Source organism: Pipra filicauda, unplaced genomic scaffold (assembly GCF_003945595.2).
Source record: "Pipra filicauda isolate LSUMZ 115617 unplaced genomic scaffold, ASM394559v2 scaffold193_size2426894_pilon, whole genome shotgun sequence".
Taxonomy (NCBI): domain Eukaryota; kingdom Metazoa; phylum Chordata; class Aves; order Passeriformes; family Pipridae; genus Pipra; species Pipra filicauda.
Genome location: NW_024104302.1, coordinates 2,061,380 through 2,087,265, shown reverse-complemented (window position 1 = coordinate 2,087,265; position 25,886 = coordinate 2,061,380). Strand labels below are relative to the sequence as shown.

At 49.8% G+C, this 25,886-nt stretch overlaps 1 protein-coding gene across 3 annotated transcripts; it reads right to left on the bottom strand.

The window, feature by feature from the left end:
* Positions 1–550: 550 nt before the first annotated feature.
* ACLY (ATP citrate lyase) lies at positions 551–25,453 on the bottom strand. 3 transcript variants are annotated; one of them, XM_039380382.1, is made up of 29 exons: positions 25,378–25,453; positions 19,218–19,387; positions 17,740–17,862; positions 16,323–16,385; positions 15,839–16,029; positions 14,840–14,919; positions 14,253–14,383; positions 12,804–12,922; positions 12,200–12,336; positions 11,745–11,806; positions 11,468–11,585; positions 11,154–11,308; positions 10,701–10,791; positions 10,374–10,403; positions 8,657–8,798; positions 6,694–6,862; positions 6,146–6,250; positions 5,715–5,911; positions 5,469–5,550; positions 5,023–5,133; positions 4,583–4,710; positions 4,306–4,399; positions 3,915–4,069; positions 3,398–3,548; positions 2,723–2,866; positions 2,415–2,528; positions 1,816–1,898; positions 1,498–1,574; positions 551–1,344 (listed from the first exon to the last, which is right to left on the bottom strand). In XM_039380382.1, the coding sequence occupies exons 2-29, from the start codon at positions 19,374–19,376 to the stop codon at positions 1,250–1,252; spliced, it is 3,306 nt and encodes a 1,101-aa protein (XP_039236316.1). In that variant the 5' UTR covers positions 19,377–19,387; positions 25,378–25,453; the 3' UTR covers positions 551–1,249. The 3 variants fall into 3 exon arrangements, with proteins under 3 accessions (XP_039236316.1, XP_039236317.1, XP_027601961.1); XM_039380383.1 differs by having other exon boundaries at positions 14,253–14,380; XM_027746160.2 differs by lacking the exon at positions 10,374–10,403 and having other exon boundaries at positions 1,061–1,344.
* Positions 25,454–25,886: the final 433 nt, after the last annotated feature.

Sequence of the window (25,886 nt, the reverse complement as noted above, 5' to 3'; positions counted from 1 at the left end):
GGTTCCGCTCAGGTACCACAGATCAGACACACACCTGGTTCTGCTCAGGTACCCAAACCAGACACACACCTGGTTCCACACAGAGCCTCAGGCATCTTTCTGATCATTTTTTCCTCCTTACTCTTGCTCTCCCCCAGCAGGCTGCGGGGAAGAGACTGCACTTGAGGAATAAGGATTTCACCTTCCAACTACACAGGGTTTTTTGTTAATAAGAAGGAAGTGAGCTGCAGTTGATTATTTCATGTTTGCTTTTCACACAACGCAGTTCCCTAACTCTTGTATAATGCCATGTCAATTATAACTAGTCTCTTTCCTTCTGTTTCTTTTCTGCTTTGCTAAATTTCATCTTTTTGACCTACACTGAAACATGGGAGGGTACATGTATGTATTTTGAGTTTGTTTTTTCCCCCCTTTTAAATCATCTGAAATACAGTCTCTAAGGAGTAACTGCTTTGAGGTGCAGTGTTTTGTTAAGTGACTGGTTCCCAGCTCGTCACACCCCTCAGACAGTGTCTAGGACCAACTTTCAGAAGCCACAAATGGAAAAGAATAAATTAGTAGCGTGTATTTATTTGAGTTCGGTTACAATACACAGACAAGGAGGACGCTGAACTTATTACTGAGATATTTTTTGCAGCTGCAGGTAACATGAGTGACAGTGCACAGAGCAGCAGAGGAAAGAAGTTGTTTGCATAAATACAGACACCGGAGTACAGGGATTTCACAGTTTTCACAGCAGTATGTTACAACTTTACAGTTTAAATTACTACACCAGCGCTTGAGTAACATTGGTTATACATCAGCAGTGGTCCCAATATTCAGGTACAATCAGACCAAGGATGAGAATACAGTTAAAAAAAAAAAAAATAGCCTAAGTCATGGCTTATGGGAATGATGGGCACATTCCCCTTCATATTACCAGAGTAATGTTCCATAAGACTGTGCCCATGAGCCAAACTTTCTCCCCAAAACCCTTAATCTTTTCTGGAAACAAAATGAAATGAGAGAGTAGAAAAACTAAACCGGTGAGAGACAGTATTAAATACAGCAGGTAACAGAGGGAATAGCACAAGTTTTGGTTTTATTAGAGTAAGTTTCTATTCTTATAAAACAGTCACTTTGCACAGTTTGACCAGGCAGCTCGACGCCTCTGTCCCAACGGGCTTTTAGACAACACAGTCCCACCGTGGCTGTCCCCTGGACAGGCTTCTGTCCTCGTGCAGTGACATTCCAGGGCAACACCAGGTTCTCACATGGTCATGTGCTCTGGTAGGACATAGGATATGTCATCCCACGGGTGACGGTACAGACCCTGCTTCAATCTCTTCTGGTCCAGGTAGTGTCCTGAAATGACAATAGTTTCTGTTACAGAATTCCCATCCCTCCTCCTCGTCTTTGCCTTGGAACAACTTGAAGTTCTGGAGTACACCGAGTCCCCCCGAGGTTCAGGTTTGCCTGGAAAGGAGATGGGAAGGGGTGGGGACGTGGCAAACTCACCAATGAATCCCATACTCCTGCCCAGTACAAAGATGCCATTGAGAGCCCCTATTTCAATATATTCATCTGCTTCTTCTCTGCAAAAGGAAGGAAATTAAATAGCTCCTGGTAGTGATCTATTTAAGGAATCAATGTCAGATAGGCTGAGAACCTGCTCTAGTGCCAGAAGCCACAAGAATTCATGTGACAGCTTTCTGCCCCCAAGGCTAGGCTATGTTTCCTTCCCAGTGTCCTGAAATCCTGCCCCCCAGGAGCTGGCAGGGCAGCTCCCATCACTTTATAGGACCATGACCCAAGTACAGCCCCCTCCCTACTCACCGTGTGAAAGAGCCACAATTCCTGAGTACATCAACAAAGGCCGCTCCAATAATGCCATCTACATTCAGGATAAGGTTTGGTTTCTGCAGGAAATGAAAACACCCCAATGAAGATGTTAACAGTGCAAATGGTGTTCACCTGGCACCTTCCATGCCAAGGGTGACTTCACGGTTGCCTGTAACTGGGGACACACCAGCCCAGCGATGGAGAGGCAGCTCAGCAGCCTGAGCAAGAGCCACAGGCTCTTAAATGGGAATGCTGGAAAACCAGCCTCAAAGAAGGGGCCTGTTGGATCAAGCCACAGAGGTTCTCTGCCATGGCCCAACACGCGTACCAATGGCCTTGGATTTACATCCAGCAGTGCCAGTGTGGACAGTGGCCACAGAGATGATGGTTTGGCTTGTTCAGCATTTTCCTGGTATCCAAACACCTTAAAGCCTTTCCTAATTGCAGCTGTAAATGGCCTCAACTCTACCACAGAAACACAACCCCCAGGAACAACTTCTGAAGCATTGCACTTAAAATACATTGTGAACCTCAGTCACTTTCCCTCCCAAGAGAACCAGTCCTCAGAGCAGTTCAGTGCTGGCGTCTTTCACCTTGGAAGTTGTGATTTTCTCTACTTCAAGTGCGTAGTCCAGCAGTGGAGTGGCTGGGAAGTTCTGCTTCACGTAGTCCTTGAGAATCTGAACTCTCATGTCGGGGTTGTTTATCTGCAGGTTCAGAGCATGTCACAGTCACTGACGTTGCCTCTTACACAGGTACCTGACATCAGTTTTACTCATTGTAGGGTTGGGACAACCTGGTCAATAGCTGCCTCAAACTTGCCAATTTGCTTTCCTTTGTTTTTGCTCTTCCTCACCTTCAGTAAAACTCCCTCCTGTTTGTCCTAACACAGTTTTCTTACCGATTTGACTCTGTGTCCAATGCCCATGATCAGCTTCCCTTCCTTCTTCATCTTATTCACAAACTCCATGGGGATAATCCCGCTGTCAAAGGCTTTGCTGAACATTTTGGCTGCAGCATCCAGTGCTCCCCCAAACCGGTCACCCTGGGTGTAGGACACAAAGGGAATTGCAGCAAAGGACTCCACAGTTCAGGTACAAAACAAACACAAGATTATCTCCCCCATCCACCCTGCTGGTCTCTGTGACACCCATGACATTAAAGTTGGGCAGGCACATGAGAGAAAGCATCTGGTTTTAACTCAGACAAGTGCCAATATGGAGTCAACATGTCTCTGCTACAGATGTGGGGGAAAATGCAATTCCAAAGTCTGTTTTAGTCACATTTTTACTTGTCAGTCTTGGAAGAAACCAGGCAACCAAACAGGGGCAATACTGACAGCAATTTGGCTGCTACAAGATACTTCTAGACTCAGATGAGACAAACTAGTTCTGGCTTACTGGAAAAATGGACACAGTTTGAAACAGAGAGCACTGGACTATTAGAGTTGAAATTCAAGGTGTGAATTTCACCAGCCCATGGCTCTGCAGTCAATTCAAATCTTAAATTAATAGTAATGGAACCTATAAGAGTAATTAATAACAAAAGCTAAACCTCCTGGATCTCAGGTACTCACAATAGTGAGAAGGCCTGAAGTGAGGCTTGAGACGAGATCTTTGCCAGCCCTGGCGCAGACAATGGTGTTGTGAGCCCCAGACACGGCCGGCCCGTGGTCTGCTGTCACCATCAGGCACATCTCGATGAACTGGCAGGCGTACCTGGGCAACCTGGGCACAGACACCGGGGCAGTCAGGGGACAGAACACAAGTGAAAATGTTTGTCAAGTCTCCAGTCTCTCCAGAGCTGAGGTGACACAATAAACAAGTAGTCAGAAAGTGTGAATCAGGCCTAGAACAAAGAAATTTCCTCAATGCACCACAAAACTTGTGGAAAACTCCATCCTAAGACTAAAACATATTGTATGTAGCCTGAAATGTTGACATGGTCTAAAGGAGGGATTACAGAGATGGCATTCCAGTGAATCTACGTTCACAAAGGAATCCTGGAGTTACTTTTTTTGCTTAGAACTCCACTAATAAACAAGGAAAACTCCAAACCGAAGAATTTGTGATCTTTCACAAGAGCTGCCTCACCTCCTCTGAAACCACAGCAGGCCCAGAACTCCTCCAATTCCCATCTCCTCTTTGAAGACCTCAGTGATGGGCATCCCAGCATAGATCAGCTCCTGCCCTCGCTCGTCACAGATGCTGGTCATGAAGGAAGCTGGTTTGCGAATCAGTCCCAGCTCCTGGAATTGCAGCGTAAAGATGGGATGTTAAACACCCACACTGGCACCAAGGGCAGTACCGGGCAGAGCAGGCAAACAGCAACGCCTGAGGCTTGCCCTCAGAGCAGCTTCCACAGCTCAGAACCAGCGCAGCTGGGGAGCTCACAAGTAACACTAAAGCACAAGGTGTAACCCCAACACGGCATCCAGAATCCCAGCAAATGCCTTGTCTGGTTCCAAGGAACCCAAGAGCTCACCCTTGCCCAGGAGTAATCCATTGGCACAGTTGGAGGAGGCACTTCCTCAGCTGGTTCGATCACTTTTCTGGCCACAAGATCCTGGTACACAGACCTAGGGAGAGAATCCATTTGGTCCTTTTAAGGGATCCAAGCGAGGTGGTCCTAACCCAGACTTTAAAACCCCACAATGAGTAACAGCTGCTTTCCTTAAGCAGGAATATATTCCCCATGAGGCCAGAATCAGTGCCCTGACTGCTTTTGTCTCTGCTGAAGGTGTTCTTTGAGTGTGACTTACTGAATGAGCTCTCCCAGCTCATCAAAACTCCGGGGAACAAAGACCCCAGCTTCCTTCAAGGCCTTGTTCTTTGCCACAGCAGTTTCGGAAGCCTGGTTGGCACAAGCTCCTGCATGGCCAAACTGCACCTACAAATAGGAGAAGGGAGAACAGTAAGGACTACAGGCACCCATTCCCACTCCAGAAGCAGGTGGCTATTGGAATTTGTTGCATTCCCTGGGAACTTTGGGCTCCCTTCACAAGTAGCAGAATCCCCTGGAAATCTCCTGTGACACACCATAGAAGCACAAAAAGCTTTTATCATTTATATTTATGAACTTCTGCACATTAAAGTTGCCACTGGCAATTCCGAAAGGTTTAGGCACAGTGAGAGAATTGGGTTTCTCTTCCTGTCGTGGATTTATCCTTATTCTATGTGTTTTTCCCCTTTTTGCACGTACCTCTGAGGAGAACATGGTGGCACAGGTACCAATACACCAGCACACCATTGGCTTGGTGATCCGGCCTTCTTTAATGCCCCTGCAGATCTTGTACTCCTCTGTGCCTCCAATCTGCAGGGAGAGAGATATGGTTCCAAACTGCACTTTTGTGGAAACCAGCTCCAAGACACACACTGGAGGCGTTGCTGGGATTTTCCCTCCTTTTTCACCAAGTAACAGCTGAAGTCTCAGAACAAAGTTTCCTGAATTTTGGTTTTTTTTTTTGAAGTAGTGAAGACTAAACTTGCCTGTGGAATGCATGCAATTTTTTTTGATAAAAGCAGCAAGAAATAAAAATTGGGATATTCAAGAACAGTATAAGTAGCTGCTATTTAGCAGGTCAGATGCTCCCAAAACAAAATCACACACTGGTATTTCTCAGGTAGGAGTGAAGTGGTCTCACTCACCTCCCCCAGTACTACAATCATCTTCACTCCTGGAGTATCCTGATAACGCAAGACATGATCCATAAAAGTTGAGCCAGGATATCTGTGTGCAATACAGGGGAAAATGGTAGAAATTGATTTCACAAACTTTTCTGAAGGAAAAAAAAATAAATCAACAGCCAACCTGCCCTTCTTCCTCCAAATTACCAACGATTCTTCTGTTGACTGACTTGAAAACCAGAGTCTGCTGAAGATGCCGACTCGTACCTGTCTCCTCCGATGGCCACCCCCTCATAGACCCCGTCGGTGGTTCGGGAGATGATGTTGTTGAGCTCATTGGACATTCCTCCAGACCGGGACACGTAGGCCACGCTGCCAGGGCGGTACAGCTTCGATGCCAGGATGTTATCCAGCATGCCTCCTGTGTTGCCTATTTTAAAGCAACCGGGCTTGATCCCACCAACCTACAAGAAAGATGTAAAGCCCTTTAAAACACCACGAAACAGAGGAATGTTTCTGTAAGGCAGCCTTGTCAGCATTTGTGCAGACAAGGGAGGGTGGCAAGGACCTTAAAATGAGAGACTAACACACACCTCCTGTGACTAAAAACAAAGCGAATTGTAGGACGCGCTTCATCCATTGGAAAAAGCTGATCTGAAGGTTAAGAAAGACAGGGGAAGGCAGCCATCAGTACTTACAGTTGCAGGCCCAATGATGGTGACTCCTTTCTTATCAGCTGCCTTGATCAGTTTGCGTGTCAGGGCCTCTGGAATGCCCTCGGCAATAATGGCAATGGTGCGGATCTGCAGCAAGAGAAAGAAAACCATTGGTACCCACAGAAGTTGCCCCTTGTCAGGCCCCTGCGAGGTCACTCCACGCATTCTCATCCAGGAAGGCCCAGTGCACAGATCCACAGTCTGTCATAATCTTCCCAGCAGTCTCAATGCTCTGGTCAGGGAATTTTCTCTCCCTTGCACATCAGAGCAGCACTGTATTTTAATCAGCCTGAAGTAGTTACTCCTAACCAAGAGGTACCGAGTTCCTCTTACACTAATTGCAAGCACAGCATCAGGATTGTGATGGAACCCCAGTACCTTCCCTTACAGCCTGTAAGGGCTTAGAATTGGGGTGTTTATCTGCCAAGCTGGAAGATCAAGACAACTCACTAATGCCATCACAGTTTAAGAAACACTGGTACCCTGCTGAAAGGGTCTTCTCTTGGGCTTCTTCTGGATCCCACGCTCACCTGGGGATAATTCATGGTTTCCACAGTGCTGTCGTAGGCAGAGCGCAGGGACGCAAAGTTGATGAGAACATCCACCTCTGGGTGCTTCTTCATGGCATCTGACATATTCTTGTAGACTGGAATCAGGATTTCTTTGTGGCCCCAGTAGAACTTCTGCCTGTGGTCACCACTGTGGAGGAGAAGATGGAAAAGCCCTGACCTTTAGGCAGCTAGAAAGGCAAAGGGACACAGTGCATGCAGACAGAGGAGTTTACAAACCCCGTGTCAGCCCTCGAGACTGACTGAGACATTCACGAGCACGTGAGCATGTGTGGGGAGGGATCATATGACAGCAGAAGGTTCTTCAGAGTATAGGACAGAGCAGCATATGGAAGGAGACGGGCTAATGGGGACAGAGGCATCCAGCAAGATGAATAAGCTCTCCCAAAGTTACCAGAGCCTTAACTCTACTCCAAGCTGGAAGACAGAATGAGGCACAGAAAGAGTAATGAATGAGAGGTGTGCAAAGCTGCATCACTGGGCTGGAGTAAACACCAGGCTGGGGAAATGGGAAATCAGCATCTGTGGGGAGCAGCCAGGACAGCAACGGGAGGGCCAGCTTCCCAATCCTGCTACAGTGAGACACTCCTCACCCCACAGGCACTGGAAGGGAAGCACCTGGGAGGGTTTCACTGTAGGTATTTTGTACACAGCAGATGCTCCGACCAGGCCTGCATTAACTCTGACTGTGCAGTCATTTAAGAGTGTAGAGATACCAGCTGTGTTCCCATACTGGTACATTCGTAACAGAACATTCCAGGTTTTGCCAGCCTGGCTTCCACCAAAAGGTCAAGCAGAATCAGATAATTACAGGTAGCCTTAAACTTTAATCCTTATTGCTTTTTCTTCTGTAATCAACTGCAGCTCTGCCAGGGGCTGCCACTCACCCGTGGCTGTGCCTGCACTCAGCACCCCGAGGTTTGCACTTGCTGAGAAGTTATTACAGAGCTGCAATTACCATCAGAGCTGCAGAGTAACAGTGCAAGGTCTTAATTGTCAAGAGGATAAATTCTCTGCAGGACAGAGGTTGATTAGACATCAGCTCTCCAGGATGTCTGTAAATACCACAGGAATGAACCAAGGCTCCTGCCTGGCTCTGTGCTCCCACCTCACTGTACTGGAAGTGACAGCCACTGCTTCCCTTCTCCCTACCTGTCCTGTTACACAGCGAGACCCCCACGTTTAGGGGGTACAATGAAACAGCTCACACACAGCCATGCTCTGGAAGTTCCTCCGGAGGCTAACTTGAAACACTCAACAGTCCCTCGCATCCCCATAGGGATGAGTACAAGAGAGTGAACACCACCAGGGAACTCTCTATCCCACTGAAGGATCCATGGGCTTCCTGCCTGCTAAGGAACCACTGCTGCTATTGGAAAGAGCATAAATAAGATTTTAGTTTTTTTAAAATTTTCTTTGGCTACATACCAGCCAGACTGCTTTAGCAGAGCGACTACGATTCTGGCTAATATTTGGAGGGGAAATTCCTGCTGCTGCAGGCCCAAATCAAGGTGTCTCAGACAAGCACATGTCAAAGAACAGATGCAGGGAAGGAGCCTCACACAGCCTGCCTGCTTCTGCTGAGCCTGGGGCTGTACAGAAAGCCCAGGCAGTCACACCTGCCTTACTCACTGAGTAAAGAACACAACTTGGATACCTTTTGACAGGCACATGAAGTGAAACTTCAGTTCTGTGGTGAACATTCAGCTGTTTCAACAGCACAGACCAAAATCAGTGGTTGAGGGAAACTGAGCAGCCTGCAAAGCCAAGCCAGGGGTGGAAGGGAGCGGAGGAGAAGGTGTTCCAGCAGGGATGGAGTCCAGGGCAGAGCTCCACTAAAGAACCACAGAGACTGGAAGAGGGGGAAGCTCACAGAAGAGTTGGAGGGAAGCAGTCAAAAGTGATGCAGTCACAGGCTACTCACGTGAACGGATAAACCATGGCAGCCACTGACGGCTCGTCCCGGGAGCAAACATAATCAAAGTCCAGCATTCCTTGGACAGCCCGGGTCTGCATCCCCCACACGATCGCTTTGGTGTGGCGGCTGAACAGCGTCGTGGCTTTACCTGCTCAGAGAGGGCAAAGAAACAAACCACGTTCAAACTGTACATCTGAGCAAGACCCAAACTGCAGCTTTGCCAAACGGCTGCTGAAAGGCTCCTGAGTGAGCATAGTCCCCTCCCCCAAACTGAACCAAGACGTGAACTGCAGGATGGAGTAGCCACACTGTCCAAATTAAGGAAGAAACTGTAAACGAAGCACAGCAACCCTTTCCCTGGATTCTGAACACAACAGCCAGGTTTTGGGGTTCACTAAACGGGCAAGTGAACTGCAGGGTGGCGTAGGAGAGGAGAGAAGTGAAAACTGCCTCTTCCTCTCCTCTCATGGGCCATTCATCTTACTCCCAGTTTTCTTCTGCAAAGCTGAAGAGAACTTTGAATTTTATTTATTTATTTGCATGTGGCCCACAGGAGGTTTGTCAGGGCACCACAGAAGAACAATAGGAAATAAAAAGAAAAGCAGGAAATGGAGGGAACAAAAAGTAAAGGAGCTCAACGCACTCAGCTTTTCTTTTCAGTATTTTTTTTTTAATGACCAGAATCCAATACAAACTTGACGGCTCCAAGAACTTACATATAGCACAAAACTTGGCTTCAGTGGACAGAGTCACAGGAAAGGCAACAGTTCAGCCAGTGAGGATGGACTGTTGGCCTAAAGTCGATTTACACCACTTGTCACAGCACAACGTTGGGTCCCTCCCTTTGTCTCCAAGCAGAATTCGTTTTAAAACTTGTAAAAACTCAGAGCTGGTCCACCTGCTGATGCCAACTCAAGCTATTGCTGAGTTCCTTCTGGCTTTGAATCAAAGGTAAACAGTGTTAGGGATTAAACAGGACACTGGCTTCAACAAGGAATCCTGCTCTCCAGACCTACACACTCAGTTCAGATTCAACTGCAACTTGACTTGTTATTAGGGATTTGCTTACCATGAAAATTCTGTTTATCTTGTAGGTGCCTGCAAGGAGGCAGCATGAGTGTTCCCAGGAACAGTAAAATGCAGGCCCAGAGAGGTGATGCTGTTTGTCTGAGATCACACAAGCAATAATCTGAGAATTCCCCTTCTACTGTCCCTCTTCATGACAAGGGAGGTAACTTGAAGCTCTACTTTGCCCCTGATTCAGCAGGTTATTCTCACCCAGCACAGAGCTCAAGAGAATCTCAAAGGTACTTTCCAAGCCTGATAAGCAGGGCCCCTGCACTACTTTGCTTCCCTTTGAAACAAGATGCCAGTTACTGGGCACAGTTAGTGACTCCTCCTTTTGGAAATCAAGGTAACAGAGCTTTTCACAATGTGTCTGGGGCTGTTCTTCTCTGTAATGGTTGTGGGGAGGGAAGAAAAATTGAAGTTTGAGACCAGTCCCTCTCTCCCCCAGAAATAAAGTGTTTGTGCAAAGGCATATGTGATTTACACTTGAAAAACCAGATGAGAAGGTCACATGGTGACAGCTAAATATGCTGGGCAGGCGGGAAGACCAGACAACACGGCAAACTTTTGGAGAGAAAAGACAGCCACAAAACTAAGAACTAAAAGTCAGCTGCCAGCAAGGCCAGGCACATTCAGCTGGTCACACGGGTCCTACCTGAGCCAGGTGTCGAGGCTGGGATTGAATCTGTTAAAGAGAGAATCACTCAGGCAACAGCGTGACAGAGCTGGCTGCTGCCAGCCCAAGGGCTGGGCACGTGGGCAGGTGCTGAGCTGCCCTCCTCCCCACAGCACTTGGGGCTTTTGGGTTTTGCTTTTGTTAAAAAACAAGTGACAGCTAAAACCACCTAACTACACTCAAGACAAAGATAGGCAGGTACCACGAAATTGCTTCCCTTTATGTCCAGAAAAAAAAAAAAAAGGCATTTGTCTCGTGCCCATCCTGCCTTTGGGAGCAGCAGAGCACTGCCAGGGCTGGACTTACCAAGAGGTGCTGTTGGTTTTGCCTTCTTGGCTGGAGCGATACCATCTGTTTTGGACTCGGAGAAGGAGGCGGTTCTGCTTGGTGCGGGAGTCTGAAAGATTCAGAAACCAAGTCAGTGAGGGACAGAGCCAGGAACACCTGGAGCACAGAGGAGGAAATGGCCACTTTGGCCACGCTGGTCTGCTACAAAGAAAACCAAAGAAAACTGATTTTAAGATAAGGCTGTTTCAGTCAGGGAAGGGAAACCTCCTTAATGACCCAGTAGGTACAAGAGTCACATTCTGGATTTGAGAGGTCACGTTTTCTGCCACGAGCGAGGTGGGCATTGGGGTGGCCCTTCCTCAAACCACGCGGGGCAGAGCCACATTTGCTTTTGTAAAGCTTCCTACAAATACAGTGGTGGCTAAGACCCATTTCTACCCTGTCCCCTTTCACGACACAGGGAGAACTCACCGAGGGGCTGCCGCTGGCGTTGAGGAGGAAGTTGGCGGTGTGGGCAGCGGCGGGCGGCTGGTTGGGGATCGGGCGGTGGCCCAGCGCCATGCCCACGATCGCAGTCATGTGAGTCTCCGTGCCAAAGACATGGATGGGGATGCCAGTGGTCTTCCCTGTGGAGACACACAGCAGTAGTCAGCCTTGGGGGGGGGGGGAAGGAACAAGGTGAGCTTCTGCCAAAGGGAAACATTTAACCTTGAGAAGGCTCAGCAGAGAGCAGGTGGAAGAAATAAGATGCAAGAACAAAACTTGAGGAAAAGCTTGGTCCTTACCAACTTCTCCCATGACACGTAACCCTTCCTGGTAGTTCGGGCCTCCTCTTCGTACAAAGATCTTCACCTCATGCTCCTTCAGAGGGCCCTGGAAATCCTTAATCGCTCTCACAATGCCCTACAAGAAATACACAGGACAGGTGACCTTTACCCTGTCCCATCATCTCAGGAAGTCCTGGAAGAGTTGGACTGTCAGCCTCAGCCCAACAGGGAACTGGGAAGAAAGGCCTGGGGCTGACAAGTGGGTGTTTGCTGGTGCTTCTGACTGGTCACTTACTTTAAAGGTGGCTGCTACATTGGTGAAGTTTGCAATGCTGCCTCCAATGATCAGGATCTTCCCTGAGGGAAGAAAAACATGTGTAAATAGAACTGTTTTAAGAGCAGCATACTCCAAGATCATGAAGCAATTCAGGACAAAGTGAAACAAAGCTGCAGTGCAGACTAGCCAGTTGTTCATAGTTGTGTTTAGTAGAGCCTGGAAGATAAGAGCTTTGTAACAAGCAAGAATGTTTGATAAGAATCTCTCAGGCTCCACAGAAAACCACAAGTCCTGCCTCTGAAGGAAGAGCTGACAAAAATCCATTCCTGCTTCCCTCTGAAGGCAGCAGTACATTGAGAGCTCTGCCAGGGAGGGCTAAGCAGAGTAACAACCCCCATTTGTTCAGGTTTTTCCTGAACTTCATATGAACTTCCTGCAGCTTCATAGCTTTGGAATTGCAGCATCTCCCTCACCTTCTGGGTGCTTCTCTCGGGTCATGAGGGAGAGGATGGTCTTGGCGTAGTCGTAGGTCTGCTGCTCACTGGGGGCTCCCGAGTACTCCCCGTAGTTTGCCAGTTCATTCACACCCCCCAGGTCACAAATGGTGTCACTATAAAAGTTATTTAAGTGGTTAGTTATAACTTGAGTCACTATAAAGGACTTAAAGCATTCCAAAGCCCTGGGAAAGCAGCACTCAGAACAGAGGGACTGTGCCTGTCTGCTGAAAACAAAGCTGCTCTCCCCTTGGTGCCAGTCATAGTCTTGTCATACTCCCTAGATATGATGGGAACTCAGTGACCACTACAGCAACAATATTGACCTCAACACCCTCCAGCCAGCTCAATTCTTTCCAAGTCAAAAAGAAACTGTATCTCAACCTCCCAGAATTAAATTCCCTGGGGAACACTACGTTCCAGCTTGGTGAGAAATCTGCACAGCACCTTCATTCTAAAGGGATTCCGAATGTCAGTATGAGAAAAACAGCTTTAGAACAGTCTGCTTGCCACAGGCTGCAGAATTATGTTCTTCCAGCACTGTTAAATCCACCCCCTTCTCTGGAAGCCTTGTTCCTGTTACCTGTACACCACCGAGGCACCACCACCAGCCACCATGGTCCAGATCCTGCCTTTGGGGTTCAGGATCGTAAGCTTCAGGCTGGCCCCACTCTTGGCATCCAGGTCAGCAATGTAGGCTTCCTGCAGGGAGAGCAGCACAACCTCAACTTCCTTCTGCATCTGCCTTTTCCATCCCGAGGGGCAGTGCTAGGTGTCAGCTACAGCTGAGGGACAGCAGAGCTACAGACACCATGTTTGTAAGAGACAGAGGCCCAGTGCCATCTCTCCATCCAGTCACAAAATCTGAACAGAACTGGAGAGTCTGTTCTGACCTTGTCTGAGACTGAGGCCAGACAAAATCTAAAAATCATCACACCCATGGTGACCACTCTGGCTGTGCTGCAGCCAGGAATGTAATCACTGAGAGCTGCCATTTGGCTCACCATGGGGCTCCTGCAGCCCAGCGTGCCAGGCTGCTGAGCAGCACTTCATTGGAGTTCATTAACATTCCCAGCAAAGACTGTGCCATAACAACCTTCCCAGGCACTCACAGAGGGATGATTCAGAGACAAAACCTGAACTAATCCTTTTAAGAGCAAATTGAGTTGAGTGTTGGCATCCAGCAAGCTACATGGAGAGGAACAGCTAAATGGATTTCCTGGCCACGGTACAAAAACCTTCCAACTGAAGCATAATTATAATTATTGAAATGAAAAAATCAGGACAGAAATCCTTTTGGAGAGAGCAGAACAGTCACCTGAAATAAGTAACAGAATAACTAAGGAGAAAGCTCTATTTCCAATAGCTTCTGAAGCTGCTGGGAGCTGTCTGGAGCAGTGCTTGTGCATCCAGCAGCACAGACCCAGGGAATTCAGAGAGGAAGCAGACATTGCTGGCTTTACAAAGGGCTGCCTGCAGGTCTCATCTTGTCCTCACTTCTTGGGAAAACAGGTGCATTAACATCTTAACTTCTGACTTGAAAGCCTGAGAGATGGTAATTATTTTCTCTGAATTCACACTTGGATGCAGCATTTGCACACAGCTGCTGCTCTGCTCTCAGAACTGCCACTGACACACTGAGGGAACAACAGCTCCCACGAGGCTGCCAGTAACCACTGCTTCACAAAAAAGTGATGCTGAGGGGAGCAACACGGGCGGGAACCACAGAAGCAAGCTCTGTACAGGTACAGAGCTCTGGCACACAGCTGAGGGAAGTTAAGTATCAGTCTCCATTTAAAGAAGTCAGTTCTGAATTAAAGAACTGAAAGAATATCCAAGAAGAGCTGGGAAGTGACTGCAGTTCAGAGTGTGATTACGAGCAGTCCCAGGACTACAGCTACCAGTACACAGGTTAGCATGGGCAGCACTGCCAAAGTGTTGGAAACACAGTAAAACCACTGGAAGCTGGGGATATAAGCATTGAGGAATTCATCTTGCAGGCCACAGGGAAGGAATCTGGGCTGTCACTTGCCTCTGGATAAGCTTCCCTGCCAAAGGGAGGGGGGAACTCCACATCCCCCCACTTCACTTTGCAGATGTAGTCAGCCGTCGCGTCAATCTTCGCAGCCAGATCAAGGATGTAAACACCATCTTTAGTCACTACTGCAGTGAAAAACATCACTAAGTTAACTCTGGTCTGGTGGTTTGTACAAGGACATGTAACAGGTTTACTTCAACATCTGATACCACAGAGATCATTCCTAAAGCCAGGTCACTGCTGCTCCCCCCAGCACTGAGCAGCATTTACCAGCCCCAGCAGGTTCCCTGAGGAATTAACCAGTGACTGTGGCCATGGCCCAGGCTCTGCCTCAGGGGATGTTTTGTTCTAACAGAGCAACTTTTACATTCTTCAGTTCTGCCTTAACATCCCTTTCAATGGAATTTTTCATTCGCTCATTTTAAGTCACTCAACAAGCAGCTCCAAAACACATCACAGCCACCTCTGTGCTTCTACACATGGCACCTGGTGCTGTTGTGAACTACAGAACCCAGAGAAGGATCAAGAACACATTCCAGCAGTTCAGAACAGGAAGTTCTGTTCCCAAAAACATCCATTACCTAGTGGATTGATCTCGAGGTATGTGAAATACAGATCTTCATAAAGGTTGAACAGGCCACAGATGAAGCTGGCCAAGATGCTGTAAAAAAAAAAAAAAAAAAAAAAGTGACACAAGTTAATGAAAGCAGCCAAACCTAAGCACAGCCTGCTCTGTCCATTGGTATTTGTGGCAAATTTACTCAGCATCAATTTCTTTCATTCTCATTCATCTTCTCTGGAAGGAGCCTGGGTGATGACTCAAGGGAAGGAAGACCTTGATGACTCATCCTAATTACCCTCCACCAAACTCTGGGAGGACACAGTTGCTCACAACTGTCAGAGCTGTGCAATCTGATTTATCTCCCCAGGAGACAGACGCACTTGGTTGTCTTCCTGCTGATACCCATCTTTGTCAGATCTGAGCTTCCTCATCTGTGATGGGGAGGAGGCTGCAGTGAACTGATGGAGTGACAGGCTCCTTCAGCCCTTCAGTGCTGCACGATGCCAGCAGGGATTACGTTGTGTTTGGAAAAATCATGACTCACATTAAGATAATGAGGTATGGGCAGCTAATTGAGGGAGATGCAGAAGCCTTGAGATCTACAGAGACGCTGCAGGAATAACTTTGGAGACTGGGCCAGAGCAAGGGACAGGGCAGTTCTGACTTAGCAGTCAGATCCACATCTTATCACTGTTTCCACTAAACAAAAGAAACTTCTAAGTTGGCACAAAGGATCAGAATTCAGTACATGTCTCCAGTCTCAGAGGTCGAGACCTGAGCAGGCTGAGAAGTGCTGCTGCCAAGTGAAGGTTCAGCACTAAACCTTATTTTGAGTTTCACAGGAGGCTCAGATAAGGTCAGAGAACTTGGATTCGGGATACATGGCATATTCTGGAGAGCAGCAAGAAGGGCAGGAGCGTGAAGTTCGAGGTGAGCAGAACTGAGGGATGTGACACTGAGATAAAGGAGAGCAGCTGCTGCGTGGCTGGTCCTGCCCAGAACTGGCAGCTGTACTTACTCCTTCTTGTCTGCTGGTGCGTGCTGCAGGAGCTGTTTCTTCACATCTGATTCACTGAGCTTCTCATCCACTGCCACGAGCAGCTTCTGAGCTTTGGCATCCACATCTCCCACATCCACACCCCCTTCGTGGTGGAAGAGCACATAGTCTCCCTCACGGGCAGCGTATATGCACACGTAGAACTCTTCCTCCTGCACCACAGAGCAGACACAAAAATTAGCCACTGGCACCCAGAGAAGACCCTGGAGAGGCTCTTGTGCCAGTGCCAGGGATGGGGCACCCAAGCCCACCACCGAGCTTCCCCAGGAGCAGCAGTGCTGGAGTGGCCCCGACACTGCCTTGGGTTGTGCAGGCTGTGCACTGACCCTGTGAGCTCAACAGCACACCCCCAAACTTCTGCCTTCTCCACTGTACCAATCCAGCTAAGTGTGCAAGTCCAAAGAGATTTAAAAGCCCTTTTTAACGCTTTATTTGGGGTACTAACCTGTTTGTGAGGGACGAAGGGTTCGATCAGAAAATTCTTTAGGATTCCCTTCGCATTAGCAATCTGGGGGCAGAAAACAAGACAAACACCCATAACCACTTGTCCAGTCTCCACATTTGTGACAGCACAAGGCAAGCTTTGAGAATTAATCAGCACTGCTCTAAGACTGCTCTTATTGAAGCACCTCTCCACCAGGCCTCCTGGAGAACCACTCCTCCCGCTCCAGCACAACATCCAGCACTGTCACCAAGGATATCTGGTTACAGGAGTCAGTCACCTTCCCCATTCCTCATAGGACAGAGGGGTATCACAATTACACTGGGACAGCTGCTCTCGCCTCCTGTTCCAGAGACAGCACCATCATAGAGCCCTGCTCAGCACAGGGTGACTACTTGAGCTGCTCTTGGAGCACTGGAAAAAATCAGAAGTGAGTGAATTCCTGAGTAGCAGGAGCAGAGGCCTCAGAGCAGTCCTCGCCCTGAAGTGGTGTCAGGGAGCATGGAAGAGCAAGACAACCTTTTATCCCCTTCCTACAGGGGCACACAACTAGAGCAAGGTCTGGGAACTGCCCTGTGTAGGCACTTTCCTGCTATTCAAACCCCAGCCTGGCTCAAGGGACGCTCCCACACATGGGGGATACTCCCTGTTCCCGAGGACACCAGTAGTCCCAAGCCTGTGGCCCAGTCCTTGCTTTAGATGTGGTTGTTGTATTGTGCTAAAGGAGTGATTTCCACATCCATCATTTTCCCAACGGGCAGCACACAAGATGCAGTTCCTGCTGTTTCCCAATTCTCCAGGCAGCTGCACCGGCTCAGAGCTGGAGCCAGCAGCAAATCAATCCCAGCAGGGCCAAAGGCACCAATTCCTTGAGGCAGCAGAACTCCATCAGCTCCCGACACACGGCAGCAGGGATGGCAGGCACTTTGTTATCATTAGCATTGCAGTGCCATTCCCAGGAAAATAAATATATTAGGGCAGCACTGAGTTAAAATAAGGACCTGAAGTAACACTCAGTCATCAGCCAAAACACACGAGCTGGCTGCAGTAGGGGATGCTTTTATGACAGCTTTTACACTGTCTTGGGTGTTACTGGGAAGCAGCAGAGCCAGCTCAACACAGCATCCAGCTACCAGCAGCTGACTCCCAGGGGAAGGGAATTCCTGCTGAGTTCCCACCGGCCCTGCACAGACAGCAGAGTCACAGGGAGCACCGGGCTCTGCGCCCTGTCACGGTGTGTCAGTTCTCAGGGCTCATTTACCAGCAGCAAGTTCACACGTGGGACAGTTTCTCACTTGCTTTTTCCGCCACCATCACACGTGTTTGAAACCTCCAGAAGCAAGAGAAACACCCACACGCCAGCAGGGCCAGGAGAGACAGGGAAAAGCAGCCTTGTCCTTGCTGCTGAGGTGACACTCACCGTGGTTTCCTGGCCCAGGCGCTGCTTGAGCCAAGCCTTCACCTGATCCAGAGTGAGGTTAATCCCAACCAGTCCAAGCTTCCCACGTCTCTTGATGAGCTGATCTGGCTTCACCACTAAACGCTACAAGGTTGGGCAAGAGATTCAAAGGAAGAAGCATTAGAAAGGGACTTTGGTCAAGCAGTTCTCTGCAGATAGTAAAGCAAAAATCTAAATCAGCTCTGTACAGCACAGATCCTTGCAGAATGTCTTTAATCTTGGCAAATCCAGCTCCTCGTACAACATGCCTGCAAGGTTTATTTACAGTTTACTTCAAGAAAAGCTGCTTTGTTTCTACTCAGTCATGAGCAGACATCAGAGACTGAGGTGACAGTTTGTTCTGGCTTTTTTTGATGAAAAAAAATGTGAGTGTCATGGCAGGCACAGTCAGTTGCTCACAAATAAAACCCAAACCCAACAACTCCTGCTGTCACTACACATTGCTTATGAGACTGGCCAGGGACAGGGGTCATGCACATTTTAGTCAACTGACAGTAGCTTTCTGTAAGACACCCATGGAAGGCTGCTCCTGGGTTACACACTTATCTCTAGCTTGCAAATATCTGATTAAAAACAAAGCAGAACTGGGTGCCATTCTCCTGTACTGCTGATGTGTCCTGGAACTTCAGCAGCAGGAGTAGAGTCAGAACACATTGTGTTGAGGTACAGGACACTGAGCATGGTCTTGCTGCTGGACCCTGCAGCCCTTTCCAGCCTTACAGAACCTGCCTTAAGGCTCCAGAGCATCCTTGCTCCCTTCTGGCTTCCTGCAAGGCTTTTAGAAGCAGTGCTGATCTCTTCCTGCAGTTCACTCAGGCACTTGAGCATAGAACATTTAATTAGTGCAGGGCTTCTATCAGTCAGTCAGTCAAGGACTGTGAGACATTCATGTTCTCCAGCCAACGACTTAATATAATTAACCACTGGGAAGAAGCCAGCTTGGGCAGCTAATAAAAAGAGCTCTGGATATATTTACTCTACAGAAAGTGCGTGGCTATGACACACAGAGATATAAAAGATCTTGCACTGAAAAAGAAGGAAAAAAAAAAAAGTTTTCCTTGACATTTTGCCTGGATACAGGAAAACTAAGCAGTGTCCTAACTGGACACTGGATAAAGCCAGCCATGGAGAGAGCACTCCCTAATTTCAGACAGCAAGGCTTTGAGAACAGGGACTGACATCTCTGCCTGAATCAGCCTCCTCTACCTCCTGTGCAGTTATGAGCAGCTTGTTCGCAGCTCTCTCTGCTCCTGTGTTTCAGTCCCTCAAGGAATTGCATAATCAGCCCCCCACGAGGTGACACTGAGCCTTGAAGCAAGGCTTGTTTCTTCATCAGGGTTGGGAGTGACCGTGGCAGAGCAGCAGCAGTGACTGGTCCTTCGGGAAGGATCCGGAGCAGGGCTCAGGCACTCCAGGAAGGCAGGTCCTGCTGTCCTTACCTCGCTCAGGAGCCAGGGGTGGTCCTGGGTGAGCCGTGCCCAGTCCGTGGCCGGGGTGACTCGGGCATACTTGAAGCGGTTCTGGATGGCAGAGGACGTGCAGATGTACTTGTACAAGAACTCCTTCCCCGTCTGCTCCGAGATGGCTTTGGCTGACATGGCTATCTAGTCTGGATGGGGAAAAACACAAAAATCCATCAGGAACAGAGCCCTGTTGTGGCTGAGAACTCCTCATCACCCAGCTCAACACAAACCCAGAGCTGGGCTCTGTCTCTGCATTAAACATAACATCAAAAAACTCACCTGACAAGCAAGAACTGTTCATGTTGCTTAAAACTTCTACCCCATTCCCCTGCCCTGAACACTGTTTTGGTCCAGCCTTGCCTGCAGGGAAAGGCAGAATCCCAGGAGCCTGTCCCAGCCTTTCCCAAACCCTCTGCTTGGAGCATCCAAGGGGTGTCCAGCTCAGGCAGCTGCTCTCAAACCTTGCAGCACCCCAGGTTTGCTCCTGGGGAGGTCTGTGTAACACATCTATCACTTATTCTGGTGCTGTTCCAGGGAGGGAACCCCTCCTTCCCACCCATTTCCCTACAGCCTCCCACGTTCCCAGAGTGAGCCTGACTGCAGGCACATCAGCAACCCCCATCCCTTTCCTAAAGGGAAAGGAAAACGCTGCCAGGATTACCAAAACCAGAACACGTTTACATCATTGTTTTTTCTTGTTTCCAAACCAGATGTCTTGGAAGGAGCTTCACACCCGACAGAATAAGATGCTCAAGACAACAAAGATTAAGGTTAGACAGGTTGGGGGTTTTTTTGTTTGTTTGTTTGGGTTTAAGAAAAAATTCCTAATTCCATGGAATTAGGATGGGGGATGGTTTTGTTCTCTTTTTGACTGTCTTTCAAACTGATGTAAGGAAATGACTTCTGACCTCAAGGCTGTAACTTTTCTTTCCAATAGGCAGCAACAAAGTCATAGGTGTCAAAGATGCATTTCTTTTTAGCTGCCATAAACATTTTTTTTAAAGAATATTTCATTCCAGTGACCCTGTCTGCATCTGTCACACATCAGAACTGAGTCCTGTGATCAGCCAGTGGGTTTGGTATGTCTGAGGGGTCAGACTGCTGACAGGGAGGCTTGAGCAGTGGCTCCTGCTGCATTCTGAGTGACTGGGGTCATGTTCCTGTTCCCCAAGCACAGCCAATGTGGAAGGAAACAAAAGCACACTTGGGATAGATTCTGGGAGAGCTGCAAAGCAGAAAGGCACCAACACAGAAAGAAGGAGCTCAGATTCCATCTGAGCACCTGGGCAGTGAAGTACTGGAATGGCTCAGTAAGGCTCACTACCTGTCCTCACAAAACAGAGACCCACAGAGGCAAACAGTTTAAAAATTCCAGTTATTTCTTGTGCAGCCCTCTGGGAAACAATCATTAGTAATCAGCTGGGTTACTCACCCAGGGAATAATTAGCCATCATTAGAAATAAAGAACTTTTCCCTAGAGCAGGAAGGAGGAGGTTTGGTCCATCCCAACATTAGTAGGAGGGAGGTTGCATTCCCTGAGCCTCCAGAACAAACCAGATTGGACTAAGTGCTGTTACTGAAAGCTGATAACTAAGCTTAAGGACCAGCAGTCAGATCTGCTGCTGACATCTTTTCAAATGCAGCTCCAGGGTTAAAAATCACAAAGGCGAAGCTACTGAAGGGGCAAAAGACTTTAAAGACCAGCAGGGCTGCTCTCAGGGAGTTATGATGTAAAACCCCATATAGTTGCAGCACAGCTTCCAATTTAATCCTGTTTCAAAACAGCATCGGGCAATGTTTCTGGGGCAAGAAACACTTGCCCCTAACACTGCCTGCTGAAAACAGCCCTGTTGTTTCATTAGCCCAGTGCCAAAGCGTGGCCCCAGGAGAGGGGAGTTCTTGTGAGCAGCCAGAGGAGACCAACCACCAAACTCCAAACCAACATCCCAGCCCTGTCCTGCAGGCACACACAGACACACTCAGTTCCCACAGACCCCACACTGCTGCCCTGCCTCACAGTTGCACACCCCCCCCATACCAGAGTGCTGAAAACTTTCCATTAGGATTTTTGCTTTAAAACAGAGGTATTTCTGAGAGCAAACCCTGCTCCCATGGTGCCTGCAGCCATTTGTTCTGCCTGGGAGGAAGCTGGAATACTCCTGATTCATACCCCTTCAAATCCATCAACTCCACAATCTGCTCAGGGCCAGTCCCAGTCCCAGAGAAACAGCATCACATTTCACTGCAGCACCAGCAAATGGGTAAAAGAAAGTGGCAAAAATATTTCTTTAAAAAACCCCAAGTATTTCGCCATTTCTCCAGGGCAGTCACAGAGCCCCCGAACAGCACTGCAGAACTTCAGTCCACGTTTACAAATCAAACCACTCAAGCTGAGGCCAGTTAGGTCAACGAATCACCTGCAATTGCAAGAAATTGGACCCGGGATACCCCTCAGGTCTTATCAAGAACAGTCCTATAAAAACCATCAGCGGGGAAAAAGTGACAGAAACGGGATTTCTTAAACCCGAGGGACACAATGCATGGGGCACTCCCAGGAGAGTGGCCCTGTGGAGCTGCTCCTCTCAGAACCATTCCTGGTCATCACCTCATTTTTGCAGTAACGCTACCGGGGCAAAGAAAGGAAACTAGAGGATTATTACAATAGCAGTAGATGAAAAATAACAACATCCTCATGTCATGGCAACAGAACAGCAGGAACGAGGCTGTTCTGACCTTATCTGCCCGAGGTTCAGATTTCCTAAACACTGGCAAGTCTTTAATCACGCCCCTCACTCCATTCTTCCGCTGCTCCAACCCCGCCTTTCTGTTGGGACACACAGCACAAAACAATTGCTTCAGTCTGCTGAACTGTTAAGCTAAGAGATCAGCAGGAAAAAAATACATAGGGCATCAGCAATTTCCAGCTGTGTGTGCTCGTGCAGGTCCCTTGACAACCAGGGAGATCAGATCAGAGCACCTCCATTAACTTCCTGCATCTGTTCTGCAAACACCAAGCAGGGGCACGGACTCAAGTCACCAGAACACAGTCTCTGCAGTTTCCCAGGAATGGGGCAGGTTCAGACTCTCATCTGCCAGGGATAATTTTGTTTTCAGTCATGCTTAGCACCTGCAGGGCCAACCAGTGCTGGAGAGAGCAATGGCTGCACCTCTGAAGAAAGAGAGGAAAGAAAAGTCCTTCTCTCTGTCTCAAACACAAGCTGTAGGGTAACAACGTTCTCTTTCACCACTTCACACCCAGACATTGCTCTGTTCATCGTTCATTAGCCAAGAACCTGCAATTTTCTCACCACTTCGGGTCCCAGACCTTGCACCCACCACACACAAGGGTAGATTCATGTCAGCAGCATAAAAAGCCTTTTCCAGTCTGTTCCCACTGTGCAACCTCCGCCGCACGAGGTTTTGGACAGGGGCAGATGGAATTCAGTTTCTAACTTGTGCTGCCTCTCCAGCTGCCTGTGATGATTCCCTGGACACTGTACCTGCATTATCACAGCCTTTCAGAGCCAGTTATAAACCGCCTTGCCTTTCCCTTGAAGGGTCTGTGATGGAAGCACAGCTGATTGCTGGCCAAATCTGCTGAGCAAAGGATGATCTACTGCCACTATAAAGCGTTTCCCACAGCATACGCTGTGAAGTTTTCAGTTAAAATGTGACAGATCATCAGATCACAGAATAGTTGAGGTTAGAGGGGACTCAGGAGAATACCCAGCACAACCTCAGGCTCAAAGCAGGATCAGCTCTGGGGCCAGCCCGTGTCACCGGGGCCATTCCTGTGTTTGAAGCAGAGCTCTCTCCAGTGGATGTCACACCCCTTGTCTTGGTTTGACAAGTGCAAGTGGTTTGACTGCTTTAAGAATAAGTTCTTTCTGGAAGTGCCACAGATTTGTGTTCATTTACTGAGGCTCCAACACAAACAGCTTCCCTGCAACACCTCAGAGACCTCTCATCATCCATACCCACCGATTCAAGAAGTGCTGGATTCCAGCCTTTGCTGGCAAGTCCAGAGCAAGTAAGAGACGTGGATTAGAGCACGTTTTCAGGAGCTCAGCAGCACTTATTCCCTCAAAACATTACCTGTCAAATATGCTAACAGGTTTATATTTGGAAAATGTTCCCCAAATGTACTGACAGAGAAAAACAGCGGGATGGCAAGAGGCAGGCAAGGATCCTAAAGCTGGATGTTGTGTTTGCTGTGACACAACTGATACACCTGCCCCAATACCAGCTGAAGGGAACTTGCAGCAGATCCAAGGGAAACACAAATGGAGAAACAGGGAGGCATTCCTGACACAGAATCCAGGTAAAGTCTCCCTGACTCCCAAGAGATCAACGATGTGGCATTAACTCAGTGCAACACAGTCTGCTCTGCAAGGAGAGAAAAAGGCATTAAAGACAGTGATTTGGTTGGTTTTTCTGCAAACCCTTTCTGGTTGCAGAGGTGTAGCTCCACTTCACCAGTCTGTGAAGTGCCAAGTTCAGACAGAACATGGCGCTCAGGCATGGAATTCTCTTAGATCTGGAGCAGTACCACGCTCCAATCCCACCTGAACGGTGCTTCTGCCAGGAGGAAAGGACTACCCTCCCCAGCGAAGATTTCTCACCCGCTCTCCCAAGAATTATGTCAACAAACTCATATGGCAAAGCAGCCTTCCCACTCCATCCCGGGTCACTTATTAACGCAGTTCAAGCTCAGCCAGTATTTTCAGCCCACGGCAGCACGAAGAGTTACATCAGCTCCCACCTGGCAGTGCCCATGTTTCAGCAGAGCACAGCGAGGGCCAGTGCAGGGTCATGGTCCCACAGCTGCAGTTGGGAAATGCTGTGTGGGGTGATGCAAGCAGGTGCTGCTTGCCCAGCTCTGGGGGAGGCTCCCTGAACATGTGGAACCCCTGAGAGCAACGCGGGAGCCAGGGAGGGGAAGGGACCAGAGACCGGGTTACGTGTGGCCAATGGAGAGCAGTGGACGGGCTCCACACACCTGGTGAGTGCCCAGTGCCACAAATAGGGAATTGGGGACCCTGTCGTTAAAGGCCATCTTATTCTGCAGCCTTGGGAAGGTCCTTAACGTGTTTATTCCTTAAATCCTTCCCATGTTGCTTGCACAGTGGAGACAGTGGCAGGTTCCCTAGCAGAATTCCCAACCGTGGCTGTTGGCAATCGCTTCAGGCAGCACTGGAACGGTGGGAAAAGCCCTGCTACCTGGAGAGTGCTGCAGAGCCTCACATGCAGGAAACTCAACAGGGTTTGGATCACAGCACTGGGCAGCAGAGCTGATGCTCTGAGCTCCAAACCCAGCTAGGGATAAGAACAAGTACAGACACCTACAAACAGGATATTCAGGATGCACCTCAGCCTTCAGCTTTTAGACGCTGCTGCAGAAAACAAACAGTTCAACAGAGGGATGGGAGAGTCTGTACAGCAGGATGAGAATTTCGAAAGCAGCAAGACAAACAGGAGGTGTTTGCAGGCAGCAAACAAGAGAGCTGGAACACAGCCACCTGTCCCGGGAAGGGAGCGACACGCGCTGTGCACCCTCCTGCTCGTACGAGAACAGTGAGAGATCCCGACACGGGGCTGCTCCTCCAGGATGGCCACGAAGGGATTTTCCTTCTGGCAGGGGGTGCAGGTGCTTTGGCCAAGGCCCTCCTGGACCTGGCTGGGAAGGGAACAGACGCCCAAAGCCGGAGCGCGGAGCTGCCGCGGGCACAGCCCAGGGCAACTTCCCAGCCCCTCGCTGATGCCTGTGCTGTGCCCCCGCACATCGCCCGCGCCCCAGCGCGCCCCGGCCACCGGCACCGCTCCGGGGACACTCCGGCAAGGTCAGGGCGGCCGTGCCGGCGGGAGCGCGGGGCTCCGCTCCGGCCGCCCCCGCTCGCGGCCGCACACCCGCCGTTTGAGCGAGACCACGGCGCTCCCGGGGCCCGCCCGCCCTCCAGCGAGCCGGTGGGGCCGGGGCCGGCCAGAACCAAGGCGGCTCCCGACCCGCGGCCCCTTCCACTGCCGCCCCAGGGAGCGGCCCCGCGAGGCCCCGCCATGTGCCGGGCAGAGCCGCAGCCGCTCTCCGGGGCGAGTGGACCCCCCTCCGCAGCGGGGGGGCCCGAACCACCGCACTCACCCGGGCGCCGCTCGGCTGCGTTGCCCCGCTCCGCTCCCGCCCGGCCGCGCTCCCGCCGCCGCCGCCGCCGCCTTTTGTTCGCCGAGCGCGGCCCCCTCGGCCCATCGGGTCACGGCACGCGCCGCCGCCCATTGGCCGCCGCGGCCGCCACGTGCACGTTGCCTGAGCGCCGGCCGCGCGCCCATTGGCCGTCGCGGGTGGGGCGCGGCCGCGAGGCCTTGTGGGAGTTGTAGTCCCGCCCACCCTCCGCCCCGCCCCCGGCGGCGCTCGCGGCCGTGACCCCCCGCCGCTAACGTCACCGGGGGCCCAGATGACGTCACCGGCACCGGGAGCGGGGCTTGTTCCCCGGCGCCGGGACGGGCCGAGGAGCCTCTCGCGGGCTGTGCTGCAACTGGGCGGGCGGACGGTGCCCGCGGGGGAGTGGCGGCGCCGCCGCAGCCGGTTCTCCGGTCCCAGCGCGGGCGGCATCGCTGGAGCGCGATCCCTGGGGAAGCGGCCAACGGGAGGCT

What these genes read in the sequence shown, in the direction of transcription:
- ACLY (XM_039380382.1), bottom strand. Translation starts at nt 19,376, where the DNA reads ATGTCAGCCAAAGCCATCTCGGAGCAGACGGGGAAGGAGTTCTTGTAC. An exon ending in TGGATTACTCCTGGGCAAGG is followed by an intron (nt 4,070 to 4,305) that starts GTGAGCTCTTGG and finishes CTGCAATTCCAG; the next exon opens with GAGCTGGGACTGATTCGCAA. An exon ending in AGAAAATCACAACTTCCAAG is followed by an intron (nt 1,899 to 2,414) that starts GTGAAAGACGCC and finishes CATTTCCTGCAG; the next exon opens with AAACCAAACCTTATCCTGAA.